The sequence below is a fragment of the Engystomops pustulosus genome, chromosome 1, assembly GCF_040894005.1.
Source record: "Engystomops pustulosus chromosome 1, aEngPut4.maternal, whole genome shotgun sequence".
Lineage (NCBI taxonomy): Eukaryota > Metazoa > Chordata > Amphibia > Anura > Leptodactylidae > Engystomops > Engystomops pustulosus.
Genome location: NC_092411.1, coordinates 212,915,856 through 212,930,340, shown reverse-complemented (window position 1 = coordinate 212,930,340; position 14,485 = coordinate 212,915,856). Strand labels below are relative to the sequence as shown.

The window sequence follows — 14,485 nt, the reverse complement described above, 5'->3', positions numbered from 1 at the left end:
GGTGCAAGTCTTTCCAGTGACTACACAGAGGTAAGGTAGAATAGAAAAACTGCACCCATTCTGTGTGTAAACCATACCTGGTTTTGGCGCATAAAACTGAGGGAGCGTTCACATATGGTGTTTTGTCCATTTGTCAAAACACATACTTCAGAATGCATGCGTTTTACATTTTGGCATGCAGTTGGCTGCTTTGAAGGTGTTTTTCTTTATTGTTGGAGCTGTGAGCACCGGTGTTAACACTTTCACAGATGCATACACTTCTAGCAAAGAAAGAAAGCACTTACAAAGTAGGCTAACGCATGGTAACATAAAGATTGCATGTGTTTTCTGACGCATGCCCAAATCACCACATGTGAACGCATCCTCTAGGAAATAATTGAAGACTAGTATAAAGGTAGGATGCAAAATATATAACTTTTGTGCTAGACTATTGTTTTGGATGTAGTGGATGCCTGGTACTCATACATATACATACTACAAAAACTGTTCTCTGGGTGCCCCGTATAAACGTGGCACCCAACAACCACTAAACTTTTAAACCAAGAAAGCAAGAGAAACCACTATGTAGCAAATTTTTTTAGATATTTTTTATTCAACAACAATGATAAAATCACAGAACAAAGTGCTTAGGATGCAGCATTCAAGTGTACTTTGACTTAGAAACAGGCAGATTGCAGCAATAATAAAATTCATTTAAATAAAGTGCAATGTCAGCCTCCCTATATTTACACATAGGGGAAGACCTATGTGGTCGGGTAGGCGTGCCAACAACAAGTTGTCTGAGCGGAGTGTCCGTGCCTCTGTAAACAAACACGGGCATGGCACGGAGGGACTCTAGGAGCGCTGGACGGAGTACAAGTATATTTTTTTATGCAGCCCCTCCCCGGACACCTCGCTACTTTTACATAGTCTCAGACAACCCCTTTAATAAAGTAAAATTTGATTATATGCTACTACTAGTGGTTTACCTTGCTTTTTCCGTTAAAATACTCATATATTCATATAGCCGACTGCCGGGTGGGTTGAGTAACCAAAGTTTGTGCTGAATAAAAATAACTGAAGACCTAACGGAGATGTGAACTGGGCAATAATTAGAGCTATTTGGGGTACATTTTATTTTTTGCTTTATTTTTTATTATTTTTAGTGAGGTAGGAAACACTAAAATATCAATTCTGGTTTAAAACTATTTTTTACATTTTGTGTGCCCATTCACAGTACTGGAGTAATAATACAATATCCTGTTAATTACCAGCTGCCATGGAATGGATTGCATTGCAGGGGGCTATAGGGCCACAGAAGGAAACTCCTGACTGCCACCTTAGCAGCGGTTAATTGCACTTGCTGCTGATTGTGTGGGTACACACTAATTTTATATTAATATATATATATATATATATATATATATATATATATATATATATAGACACATGAGAAAATGAAGGAATACAACTCCACTGTTATACACAGCAACCTCATGCATAAGAACCAATTGCATTGCATTGCTTCCATAAGATTTGATATTGGTTCTTATTAACATTACAATAAATTGGTCATGCTTTCATGTATATGTCTCCTATGCTTAGGGCTAGACTACTTAATTCTCACCTTCTGCCAGCAGCCAGGCATTGGAAGTCCATCTGGTCCCTGTTCAAGCATAAAAGATGTCAATATTACACAAGAGCGACACATAAGGAACAGAGGAAGATGACTCATAAGAGGTAAGCAAAAGCTGGAAATATTACACATGTAAGATTTATTGGGGCACATTTACTAAGAACAGTGCAAACTGTACAGTTTGCCTATGTAGTGTGTAGAGGGTGCCAGATTCAGGATTTCTGACACCCGTTCTTCATGAATCTGGCGCCCCCTGCACTGCCCAGACAGAGTGCACCTTAAACATGGGGCGTGTGAAACAATTCTTTCAGACTTTGCATGATAAATCTGGCATATGGTCCGACTGAGCACCGCAACACCCCTTTCAGTGCGCAGATTTGAGTCGCATGAAGAATTGTGCAGCTGCGACACAAAAAAGACACGTGCGACACAAATGTGGCGCGGACCCTTCTTAGATACCTGTGGAAACAGTTTGCACTAGAAAGAATGTGCAAAGTCCGACAGAAAACTGGCGCACAGAGCTTAGTAAATGTGCCCCATTGTGTTTCTTACCAATGGGTAGGTACACTACTTTTCCCATACTTTTATCAAAAAGTCACTTCAAAAGATCTTTTGATCAATAAGAATAACTTAAAATACTTTTTGATTTCTTTTTATTGAAAAAACAGTCCTTCAGTCCTTATTTACAAATTAAAATAGACTGCCTAGGAATTTTTATCCAATCTACTCTCCATCATAAGAGGAAAGGCACAGGAAAGTGTAATTAAATGCAATTCAATTAATTCCAAAGTTACAAAAGCTTCTATGGACAATTGTGGGAAATTTTCATTTTCCTGTGGCTATCATCTTTTCCGTATGTATGGTGATGTAAAATTCTACTCTAAGACATACTTTAAAATATCACCATATAAACCTCTTAAAAAATTCTTCAAAATGTTGCTTGCTTCAATGCAAAATGTTACCTGTGATCCAATTTCACTTTGTAGCCCTGAAGTACAAATTTTTTTTGCATATTATCAAAGCTACAAGCTTATAACTACAACCACTATTATTTATAACCATATAGTTACCAATGTTATACGAGATACATATATACATAAGCCATGTGATAGTATTTCACAGCAGTGGTACCCATTTTATGAGAATGCTTCAGCCAATCTATATTACACTACATTACACAATTCTTATTTGTTCTACAATTAAAATATTGCATGCTCTCATAGAGCGCACGTACACACAATTGGTGAGATTAATCAGAAATGTCTGAGACTAAACTGTTCTAGTTGCGAACCAATCAGAGCTCAGCTTTCACTTTATAAACTTCTGTTGGAAAATAACAGCTAAGCCCTGATAGGTTGCCATAATAAACCAGAACAGTGTTGCTGTCAGAAACTTCTAAAAATCTCCCCAACTATTCCAATAACACCAATATGAGAGAGATTATCCAAAGTGTCTAAATACAAAGCTGTTAAGTTTCTCATGGCAACCAATCAGAACTCAGTCATTTTATGAACTGCTGTGGTTAAAGCTGAGCTCTGATTGGTTACCATGAACAGCTATAACAGTTTTGGTCCGAAACACTTCTTATAAATCTCCCCAAACATTCCAATAACACCGATATCTTGCAAGTAATCCGAGTTCATGGACTGAAGACTAGAAATGAACATTCATTTATATATCTGGAGTTTGCAAATACAATGTTACACAGGGCAGAGACAAGGCATGTTGGTGCCCTAGCTAGGCTAAGAAAATTCTCGCTCTCACTACACAATCCTAATGATTCTGCAACCCCAGAAATGATAAATACCATACCAAATTCTACATTCTGGTCATAAGTAATATAGACCTCTAACCATTGAATAAAAAATAATACGTAACAGCAGGAGTGGCAGATATCCTGACCAACACTTAGACTCCTGCACTAATGAGCACTTCCATCACTGGTGGAAGTGGAAATCTGACCAGTCCACTGAGATGTTTGTGCATTTGTGTTGCAAATACTTGAACATACACTTAGACATAATAAGCTGTATTTCCAGGGAAATAGCTGCCATCGTTTAAATACCCTGGGTCTCATATTTCTTGGTAGGTAATCCTCTATTGAAAGGAAATCTAAGCACACCATAATGGAAAGAAAATAAGGGACAATAAAATGAAACTCCACAAAAATAGTTCTTTGTTTTATACTATTTTACATACACCAAAGGACAAATTACAAATTACAAACATCTTAAAAGGGTAGTATATACATCACGTTCGCCAAATAATAATTCCATGCTGAACTGGGCACAATACTTGCCTTTGCCCCAGTATACCACTCTCCCCAAGCTAATGTGTGTGTGCCAACCCCAGGAGGGGAGGTAATGCAAAGTACACACCATAACAAGATAAATATTGCACTATAGAGTTGAAATATATAGTAAAAAATTACAATGAGAAACCGTGACAACAATGTATCTTACCAATATATAGAGTATAAAGGCTTGAATAGGTGGGATATAAAACCCCTCAGGGGGACCCCGATTTTGTAATTTGTCATATGGCGTTTTGCATTTGTATGTAATATATAAATAATGATTGATGTAGAGCTCGCTTGTATGTTACCTCATTTTCTGTCCATTATAGTGTATTTAGTGCTTGTTTAAAAGACAATGGGGCAGATTTATCAAGCAGTCTGAAAGTCAGAATATTTCCAGTTGCCCATGGCAACCAATCACAGCTCAGCTTTCATTTCACCAGTGCTCATGAATATTTTAAAGGGGAGCTGTGATTGGTTGCCATGGGCCATTGGAAATATTCTGACTTTCAGACTGCTTCGGCCACAAGGGCCTTTCTCAACACTGTAAATCGAACATATATACAACATCAATATTGACATGAAATATAGCAGTGGATATAAGGTACATATATACAAAATACATAATAGTGGAAAAATCCAAGGAACATCAATACAATATCCATGTAGTCAGTTCAACGTGGTAGTAGTCTAAGATTCTCAGAGCCAGGATTCATCAACAAATGTAGTTCACATCATTACATGATACTAGTAAGACAACAGGGTATCAGAGTGAACAAAGCTGTGCAGACATATACCAGTGGTATCTAAAATCAAAGAAAACAGGTTAATGCTCTCCAAAAGCTGTCTACCAAAGAGTATCTGGGTGCTGGCGCTTAGTATTGTGCTTGCTGCACACAGGGGGATGCGCTAGTGACTCTGTGTGTGAGCTGACTATTTAAACAGGAAGTCCCTCCCCCAGGGGGCGGGGGCGGATGATGCGAACAATGTGTCAGGTCTGAGTATATTGCCTTCTATGTAAACAGATGCGACAGATTAGGCGCACGTGAATATGTGTCGCATCAAAAGTGTCGCACGCGAGGACACCTGTTTAGTAGAGAGATAAGAATGAGCTCATGTAATCTAGGTATGAAGGGACTGGATCCATGTCAGATAATAGGATGGTGTATTATCACAGTTATCACTCTATGTGTACAATCTTACCCATCAGTGTATAGGAGGGAATTAGCGTCTCTGTGGAAAGAAATAAAGAGTAATGTTATTATGGGAAAATTGAAATGACACACAATACATGAAATACAGGATCATAACATAACATCTCAAATGAAGCTATGTATGTCATATTCCTGGTTGAGTCCTCACGGTTCCAGTGTTTGTAGCGTGTGGATCCAGTATGCCTCTCGTTTCTTAAGCAACTGGATTCTATTGCCACCTCGCCTTGGAGGTGGTACATGTTCAATCACCTGGAATTTAAGTTGTGCCAGATTATGGTGCATGGCATGAAAATGTGCCGGTAGGGGTAGTAGTAGGTTTTTATTTCGTATGGTGGACTTGTGCTGTCCAATCCGTTCCTTAACACTCTATGTTGTCTCACCAACATATAGAAGTCCGCAGGGGCATTTGATTAGATAAACAGCAAAGTTACTATGGCAAGTGAAGTAGTCCTTTATGGGAAATCTTTTCCCAGTGTGAGGGTGAAAAAAGCCCTCGGCCTTCTGGACATTCGAGCATTGCATGCAGTTAAGGCATGGAAAGGTGCCCTTACGGGGAGATCTTAGGAATTGTTGTCTCGGTACCCTCAAGCTTGAGCCAATGTCTGCATTAATCAGTCTATCCCTAAGGTTTTGGGGACGACATCTGCACGGAAGTAGGGGGGCCCTAAATTCGTCAATTTGTGGAAAGGCTTTGGTGAGTATGTGCCAATGGCCTCTGAGGATGTTAAGTATCTTATTGGATGTGGGGTGAAAGGTGTGTACAAATGGAATGCGTTTCATTTTAGGTTGTTTATCCCTGTTATGTAACCTTGATTCCTGTAGGTTCCGTTGTATGACACTCTCAGGGTAACCCGTGATCTAAAGCGGTCTGCCATTTCATCCAATCTTTTAGTACGTATGTTGGGATCTGACACCAGTCGTCTAACTCTAGTGAACTGTGACTTGGGAATAGAGTTAAGTGTGGCTGGAGGGTGACAGCTAGTGAAGTGCAACAGACTGTTGCGATCCGTGGTTTTGCGGAAAATGTCAGTTTGAAGAGAACCCTCCTGGTTCTTAGAGACCATGGTGTCTAGGAAACTGATCTCAGTATGGCTGTATTGAAGAGTGAATTTAAGTTCAGGAAATATGGAATTGATATGTTGATGAAATGAGAGTAGGGACTCCAACGTTCCCCCCCATATGCAGAAGATGTCATCGATGTAACGTTTCCAAACAATGGAGTGTTGTATGAACAGAGGATTGGTGTATATATACCGGGTTTCAAATGCATCCATGTAGCAATTTGCATATGGGGGGGCCATATTGGAGCCCATAGCCGTTCCCTGGCATTGCACGAAAAGCTGATCTTGAAAAATAAAGTAGTTTTCTCCCAAGACTAGATGTAGTATGTCCAGATAGAAGGCTTTTTGTGTGGGTTCAAACTTATATTTGTCGAGTAGGTCTGCTACCGCCTGTATACCCTTATCGTGCTGTATAGAGGTATACAGGCTTGCTACGTCCCAGCTCACCAGGAGGCAGTCTTGTGGTATGTTCCTCAGGGAGCCGGTGAGCTCCAGAAATGCAGAAGTGTCCAGTAAGAATGAGTGCGTTTCTTTGATAAGTGGGGAAAGAACTTTCTCTAACATAATTGATAGTGGGGACAGAATAGAATCTGTAGAGGCCACAATGGGCCTGCCCGGTGGGTTGTCGAGTGTCTTATGTATCTTAGGCAGTGTATAGAACACCGGGGTAACTGGATGGGGGTTAGAAAGAAATCTGGCAGTGTGGTAATCAATTGTTCCTAATTGTAAGTAGTGTCTCAGGGTAGATTGTATTTTGTCTCTGATCCTAAAGACGGGGTCCCCTGGGATCCTAGTGTACATCTCAGTATCATTCAGCTGTCTTAGGGCTTCATTTATATAGTCGTGTCTGTCCATAATGACTAATGCTCCCCCCTTGTCGGCTGGTTTGATTACTAAATTTTTATTGTCAGTAAGAGTTCTAAGGGCTTGGTGGTATAATGCACTCATGTTGGAATGGGTTTTGTAATGTCCTAGCTGAAAGTCATGCCTGAATTTGTCTAGGTCTCTAGTAACCAGTTGTATATAGGTTTCCACTGGAGCATAGGACCTTGGAGGCATATATGAGCTCTTAGTCCGTAATCCGAGATCTCTAGTGCTGATGCACGTAGGTGGGGATCCGCTCATAATGGCAGAAGTCTCTGTGGAGTCCTGGAAATGGGCCCGTAGCCTCAGGGTTCTATAGAACCTCTGTAGGTCCATTTCCAGCTGAAAAGTATTCAACTGGTAAGTGGGGCAGAAAGAAATGCCTTTGTGTAAGATGGAATATTCCGCTGGGTTCAGGGAATAGGAGGAGATGTTCACTACTAAAGAGTGTGTAGGGAACACGGGGACGACCAAGATCACGCAGACGAGGAGGGGCCAAGGGCACAAGAACCTACGGAGATCCGATGACAACCCGCTCCCAGGTAGGACATTTTCCGATGACCCTACACACTCTTTAGTAGTGAACATCTCCTCCTATTCCCTGAACACAGCGGAATATTCCATCTTACACAAAGGCATTTCTTTCTGCCCCACTTACCAGTTGAATACTTTTCAGCTGGAAATGGACCTACAGAGGTTCTATAGAACCCTGAGGCTACGGGCCCATTTCCAGGACTCCACAGAGACTTCTGCCATTATGAGCGGATCCCCACCTACGTGCATCAGCACTAGAGATCTCGGATTACGGACTAAGAGCTCATATATGCCTCCAAGGTCCTATGCTCCAGTGGAAACCTATATACAACTGGTTACTAGAGACCTAGACAAATTCAGGCATGACTTTCAGCTAGGACATTACAAAACCCATTCCAACATGAGTGCATTAGACCACCAAGCCCTTAGAACTCTTACTGACAATAAAAATTTAGTAATCAAACCAGCCGACAAGGGGGGAGCATTAGTCATTATGGACAGACACGACTATATAAATGAAGCCCTAAGACAGCTGAACGATACTGAGGTGTACACTAGGATCCCAGGGGACCCCGTCTTTAGGATCAGAGACAAAATACAATCTACCCTGAGACACTACTTACAATTAGGAACAATTGATGACCACACTGCCAGATTTCTTTCTAACCCCCATCCAGTTACCCCGGTGTTCTATACACTGCCTAAGATACATAAGACACTCGACAAACCACCGGGCAGGCCCATTGTGGCCTCTACAGATTCTATTCTGTCCCCACTATCAATTATGTTAGAGAAAGTTCTTTCCCCACTTATCAAAGAAACGCACTCAATCTTACTGGACACTTCTGCATTTCTGGAGCTCACCGGCTCCCTGAGGAACATACCACAAGACTGCCTCCTGGTGAGCTGGGACGTAGCAAGCCTGTATACCTCTATACAGCACGATAAGGGTATACAGGCAGTAGCAGACCTACTCGACAAATATAAGTTTGAACCCACACAAAAAGCCTTCTATCTGGACATACTACATCTAGTCTTGGGAGAAAACTACTTTATTTTTCAAGATCAGTTTTTCGTGCAATGCCAGGGAACGGCTATGGGCTCCAATATGGCCCCCCCATATGCAAATTGCTACATGGATGCATTTGAAACCCGGTATATATACACCAATCCTCTGTTCATACAAAACTCCATTGTTTGGAAACGTTACATCGATGACATCTTCTGCATATGGGGGGGGGGAACGTTGGAGTCCCTACTCTCATTTCATCAACATATCAATTCCATATTTCCTGAACTTAAATTCACTCTTCAATACAGCCATACTGAGATCAGTTTCCTAGACACCATGGTCTCTAAGAACCAGGAGGGTTCTCTTCAAACTGACATTTTCCGCAAAACCACGGATCGCAACAGTCTGTTGCACTTCACTAGCTGTCACCCTCCAGCCACACTTAACTCTATTCCCAAGTCACAGTTCACTAGAGTTAGACGACTGGTGTCAGATCCCAACATACGTACTAAAAGATTGGATGAAATGGCAGACCGCTTTAGATCACGGGGTTACCCTGAGAGTGTCATACAACGGAACCTACAGGAATCAAAGTTACATAACAGGGATTAACAACCTAAAATGAAACGCATTCCATTTGTACACACCTTTCACCCCACATCCAATAAGATACTTAACATCCTCAGAGGCCATTGGCACATACTCACCAAAGCCTTTCCACAAATTGACGAATTTAGGGCCCCCCTACTTCCGTGCAGATGTCGTCCCCAAAACCTTAGGGATAGACTGATTAATGCAGACATTGGCTCAAGCTTGAGGGTACCGAGACAACAATTCCTAAGATCTCCCCGTAAGGGCACCTTTCCATGCCTTAACTGCATGCAATGCTCGAATGTCCAGAAGGGCGAGGGCTTTTTTCACCCTCACACTGGGAAAAGATTTCCCATAAAGGACTACTTCACTTGCCATACTAACTTTGCTGTTTATCTAATCAAATGCCCCTGCGGACTTCTATATGTTGGTGAGACAACACAGAGCGTTAAGGAACGGATTGGACAGCACAAGTCCACCATACGAAATAAAAACCTACTACTACCCCTACCGGCACATTTTCATGCCATGCACCATAATCTGGCACAACTTAAATTCCAGGTGATTGAACATGTACCACCTCCAAGGCGAGGTGGCAATAGAATCCAGTTGCTTAAGAAACGAGAGGCATACTGGATCCACACGCTACAAACACTGGAACCGTGGGGACTCAACCAGGAATATGACATACATAGCTTCATTTGAGATGTTATGTTATGATCCTGTTTTTCATGTATTGTGTGTCATTTCAATTTTCCCATAATAACATTACTTTTTATTTCTTTCCACAGAGACGCTAATTCCCTCCTATACACTGATGGGTAAGATTGTACACATAGAGTGATAACTGTAATAATACACCATCCTATTATCTGACATGGATCCAGTCCCTTCATACCTAGATTACATGAGCTCATTCTTATCTCTCTACTAAACAGGTGTCCTCGCGTGCGACACTTTTGATGCAACACATATTCACGTGCGCCTAATCTGTCGCATCTGTTTACATAGAAGGCAATAGGCTCAGACCTGACACATTGTTCGCATCATCCGCCCCCGCCCCCTGGGGGAGGGACTTCCTGTTTAAATAGTCAGCTCACACACAGAGTCACTAGCGCATCCTCCTGTGTGCAGCAAGCACAATACTAAGCGCCAGCACCCAGATACTCTTTGGTAGACAGCTTTTGGTGAGCATTAACCTGTTTTCTTTGACTTTAGATACCACTGGTATATGTCTGCACAGCTTTGTTCACTCTGATACCCTGTTGTCTTACTAGTATCATGTAATGATGTGAACTACATTTGTTGATGAATCCTGGCTCTGAGAATCTTAGACTACTACCACGTTGAACTGACTACATGGATATTGTATTGATGTTCCTTGGATTTTTCCACTATTATGTATTTTTGTATATATGTACCTTATATCCACTGCTATATTTCATGTCAATATTGATGTTGTATATATGTTCGATTTACAGTGTTTGAGAAAGGCCCTTGTGGCCGAAACGTCACACGAGTATTACTGCTGTAATCTATCACTTTGAAGATATTAAACGCATGTTAAAACCCATTGGAGTGTGTGGTCCCAATTTTACTTTACTGTACATGGGGTTGGATCCCTGGATCAGACGCACCAAGATACTTGAGAGTGCAGACCGAATATATTAACTTTCAAACTGCTTGATAAATCTGCCCCATTATCTATTTATTGGTTTATAGCGGTGCTGGTTTATCATGATGGATTTTTAAGGTACATTTCCTTTAAGAACACTCAACTTAAAAGGTCTCTGTATGCTGTAAATTTACTGAATTTTATTTCCAATAATCTACAGGAAGACTTCTTCAATTAATTTTTTTGACACATAACATACCTGCTCCAACTTAAATTTAACTTCTGCACAAACCTATAAAACCTATCTTGTTTGTAATCCAGGGACTGCCTCCATTGCTTTTAATTTAGGTTGAAATACATATAGTAGTGAAAATTATATTGCACTGAAATTAGCATCCTCCAGATATAAATGACAAATAGTAAAAAAAAACAAAAAAAAAAAATAGATGTTTTATGCAATTTGCATGCTTCATTTTTCCCCAGCAGAGTAGCATATAATGCCTGTATTTATGCAAAAATAAGAAAGGATTTGTATTATGACCCTTTGTTCTCTTTTGAATTTTCTGCTCATATTAGCAAATTTAGTTATAACTGGAACCAATATATGATATATTTGTACAATGGACTTAAGTGGCTCCACAAACTCCAGTTCCAGTGAACATGCTGTTTTCATCATAAAAAGGAAAAGCAACTTGAAGGATCAGAGACCAAGGCTTGCTTTACACAGATGACTCCAGACCAGGAAGCATAGTCCATGTATTGACCGCCCAATTATAGCTCAGATAATTTGATCTGACCTATTTAAGGTCAGATCTGAGGATGGGTCAATACATTGCCTGCTTTTTTTTTTCCCAGCCAATACTTGCCTTATCCCTAAATCAAACCTTAAAGTTGTGCAAACGGATCCGAAAACTTTTGTAAATAACTATGTTTGCCATATTGGTACAAGGAAAGGGATTTCTAGTATCATTTTAGTATGGGCAGGATTTTAGATTCATGCTGAAGTGAGGAGAGGAAGCTTTGAAGAAAACTACAGGGAAGGTCAAGTAAGTTTGACAGGGAGTCTAAGCCATTATAAAAGGTGTGTAGAGAAAGGACTGGGCTGCAGGCTATTACATCACTACATATATCACCTATTTGTTTTCTGATAAAGCTCTGTCTAAACTGTAGACCGTCACAAGCTTCTAAGGTAAACTCTATATAGCGGTTATCCACATTTTACTGCAGGGTTATGTGTGTCTTTGTAGGCAAACGCCCATGTTTGATCAATGTTGAACATTCTGAGGAAAAATACAGTGGAAGGACATACAGTGTGAGCACTAACAAGGGTTAACAGTAGCATAGGAAATACTCAGTTATGTCATAGGATAATCCATGCAAGATCATGCAGATTTTCTCCAATGCAAATGTTACAAGTGTGGTCATTGCATTGGTGACTAGACAGGGACTCACATGCAGGGAAGGATAGGAAAGAGAAATACTGTACCAATTGGCAAGGGGCATCCAGCCCATCCAGGCCAGGCTGACCTGGTTCCCCTTTTTCCCCCTTTAATCCACGGAAACCCTGTTTGTAAAGATTAACTTGTAATGTTACTGATCAAAATAATCCTTGAAAAGGAAAAACCTGTGCACAAAACTAAAATAAAAGGAGAAAGAAGAAGGAAAAAGCAAACATTCATTTTCCACCATTGACTCCAGCACTTTACAATGTTAATATGTCCCTGTGCCCACATACCAGCCCTTTTGCACTAGATTATGGAAATAAATTGGAATTGCATTGGTGGATTTGTAAATGTTTGCCCTTTCCAGCAAATATTACATTTCATGGCATGATTACTGGATTTCTGAGACATACCAACGGGCAAGGTGCATCTAATCCAGGGGCACCCTGTTCTCCTTTCTCCCCTTTAGGCCCTTTTTTGCCTTTCTTTCCCTTTTCCCCCTGTGAATACAATGGTTTATAAAGAAAAAATACAAAATGTATCAAAAGTGTCAGCGGATGAGAGGTCTGAAGGAACATTTACCATGAAGCTGTGTCTGCTGTGTTTTCTGCAATGAAGGTACAAACAGTCTATAATTGCATGTGCTGAAAACACCGACTATACTATACTATGTATATACCAGTAATTATTTTGGGCAAATGCCCAATAATGATGTTGGCTTCTAAAAAACATTTTTTAAAAACCGCTAAGCTCACATCAGTGGAGTTTTCCAATTAGAAATCTTTCATATAAATTTATATGGTGCTAAAATTTCTTAAAGGGGTTGTCCACTTTCAGCAAATTATTCATATGGGTTGTGTAATGAAAAATTTACAATTTCACAAGATACTTTCTGTACCAATTCCTCACAATTTTCTAGATCTCTGCTTGCTGTCCTACTATAGAAAGCTTCTATGTTTACTTCTAGTGGAAATAAATCTGCCCACGGTCATGTGATACACAAGCAGGAGCACAAGACGTTACTATCACAGAGAATAATCAGAGCAGTGATAGAAACGGCTGGATCACATGACCATGGACAGATTTCTATCCAATAGAAGTAAACATAGAAGCTTTCTATAGCAGGACAGCAAGCAGCGATCTAGAAAACCACGAGGAATTGATACAGAAAGTATATTGGAAAATTGAATAACTTTTCCTTACACAAACCCTATCGATTATATGCTGATTCAACAATTCAACAAAAAAAGGACCACAAAAATTATGTTCGAGAAGGGATTATATATTTTGTTTGCACAGTGTGCATAGCTACTGATCACAGTGGCCAACCATTTGGAAGATGGGCAATTTATATAAGGTATTTATAATTAATTAAAAATAGTGAGGCGTCTCGAGCTGCGGTCCCTCCATACCGTGCGCCTGTTTGTTTACAAGGGCACAGAGCTCCACTTGAGCAACTTCTGGGCAGCCCGGCACACTCACCCGTCCCCTGTCCCAGCGCTGTATCAGGCTATTTTTTTTATTACTTTCAGGAAACCCTTTAAGTCAATTTATAATTAACCATTACATATGATCTCTTTTGCAACAATCTAAGCAAATTTGGTGATTGATTTCTACAGTTAATATGTTGGAGGAAAACTACTGTGGCTAGGAATTTAATTTATGGACTGTTCAAATGTGGCAGATAGTCTATGTTCCTATTATATATATATATATATATATATAAGAAGAATAGTTCTGGCCTGACTGTCCCTTTACAATATATCTACCATGCATGCTCTTTCATTCACCTGCTAATTTAAAGGGAACCTGTCACCAGGGACCTCATTTTCACTAAAGACAGGTTACAGAAGCTTTCTCTAAGTATTTGCATTACAATATAATTGTGTGTTATAACTTACCTTGCACCATGACAGAGTCCTCTGTAGTCCCAGGGGTTGGGCTTTGGTTTGGATGCATTTCATAAAACAACATGTTACTTGTGTGTACGGGAGGCTGCCTCCATCTTTATCCAAAGCAAAGCCCAACCCCTGTGACTACATGGAGGATTTTGTTGGGATGCAAGGTAAGTTATAACACACAATTACACTCACCGGCCACTTTATTAGGTACACCTGTCCAACTGCTCGTTAACACTTAATTTCTAATCAGCCAATCACATGGCGGCAACTCAGTGCATTTAGGCATGTAGACATGGTCAAGACAATCTCCTGCAGTTCAAACAGAGCATCAGTATGGGGA

General features: G+C 40.4%; 1 protein-coding gene and 1 long non-coding RNA gene across 2 annotated transcripts in view; one reads left to right on the top strand and one right to left on the bottom strand.

The window, feature by feature from the left end:
• The window catches only part of COL25A1 (collagen type XXV alpha 1 chain), a 311,581-nt gene that overhangs the window by 8,616 nt on the left and 288,480 nt on the right, over positions 1-14,485 (bottom strand). The window contains exons 35-36 of the mRNA XM_072119318.1: positions 12,289-12,366; positions 1,607-1,645 (exon numbers count right to left, since the gene is read on the bottom strand). Of these exons, the coding sequence (XP_071975419.1) occupies positions 1,607-1,645; positions 12,289-12,366 (117 nt within the window). The remainder of the gene's footprint in view (positions 1-1,606; positions 1,646-12,288; positions 12,367-14,485) is intronic.
• Positions 7,506-10,559, top strand: LOC140104288 (uncharacterized). The gene is made up of 3 exons (XR_011850289.1): positions 7,506-7,592; positions 9,979-10,008; positions 10,406-10,559. It is a non-coding gene; the product is annotated as an uncharacterized lncRNA (long non-coding RNA).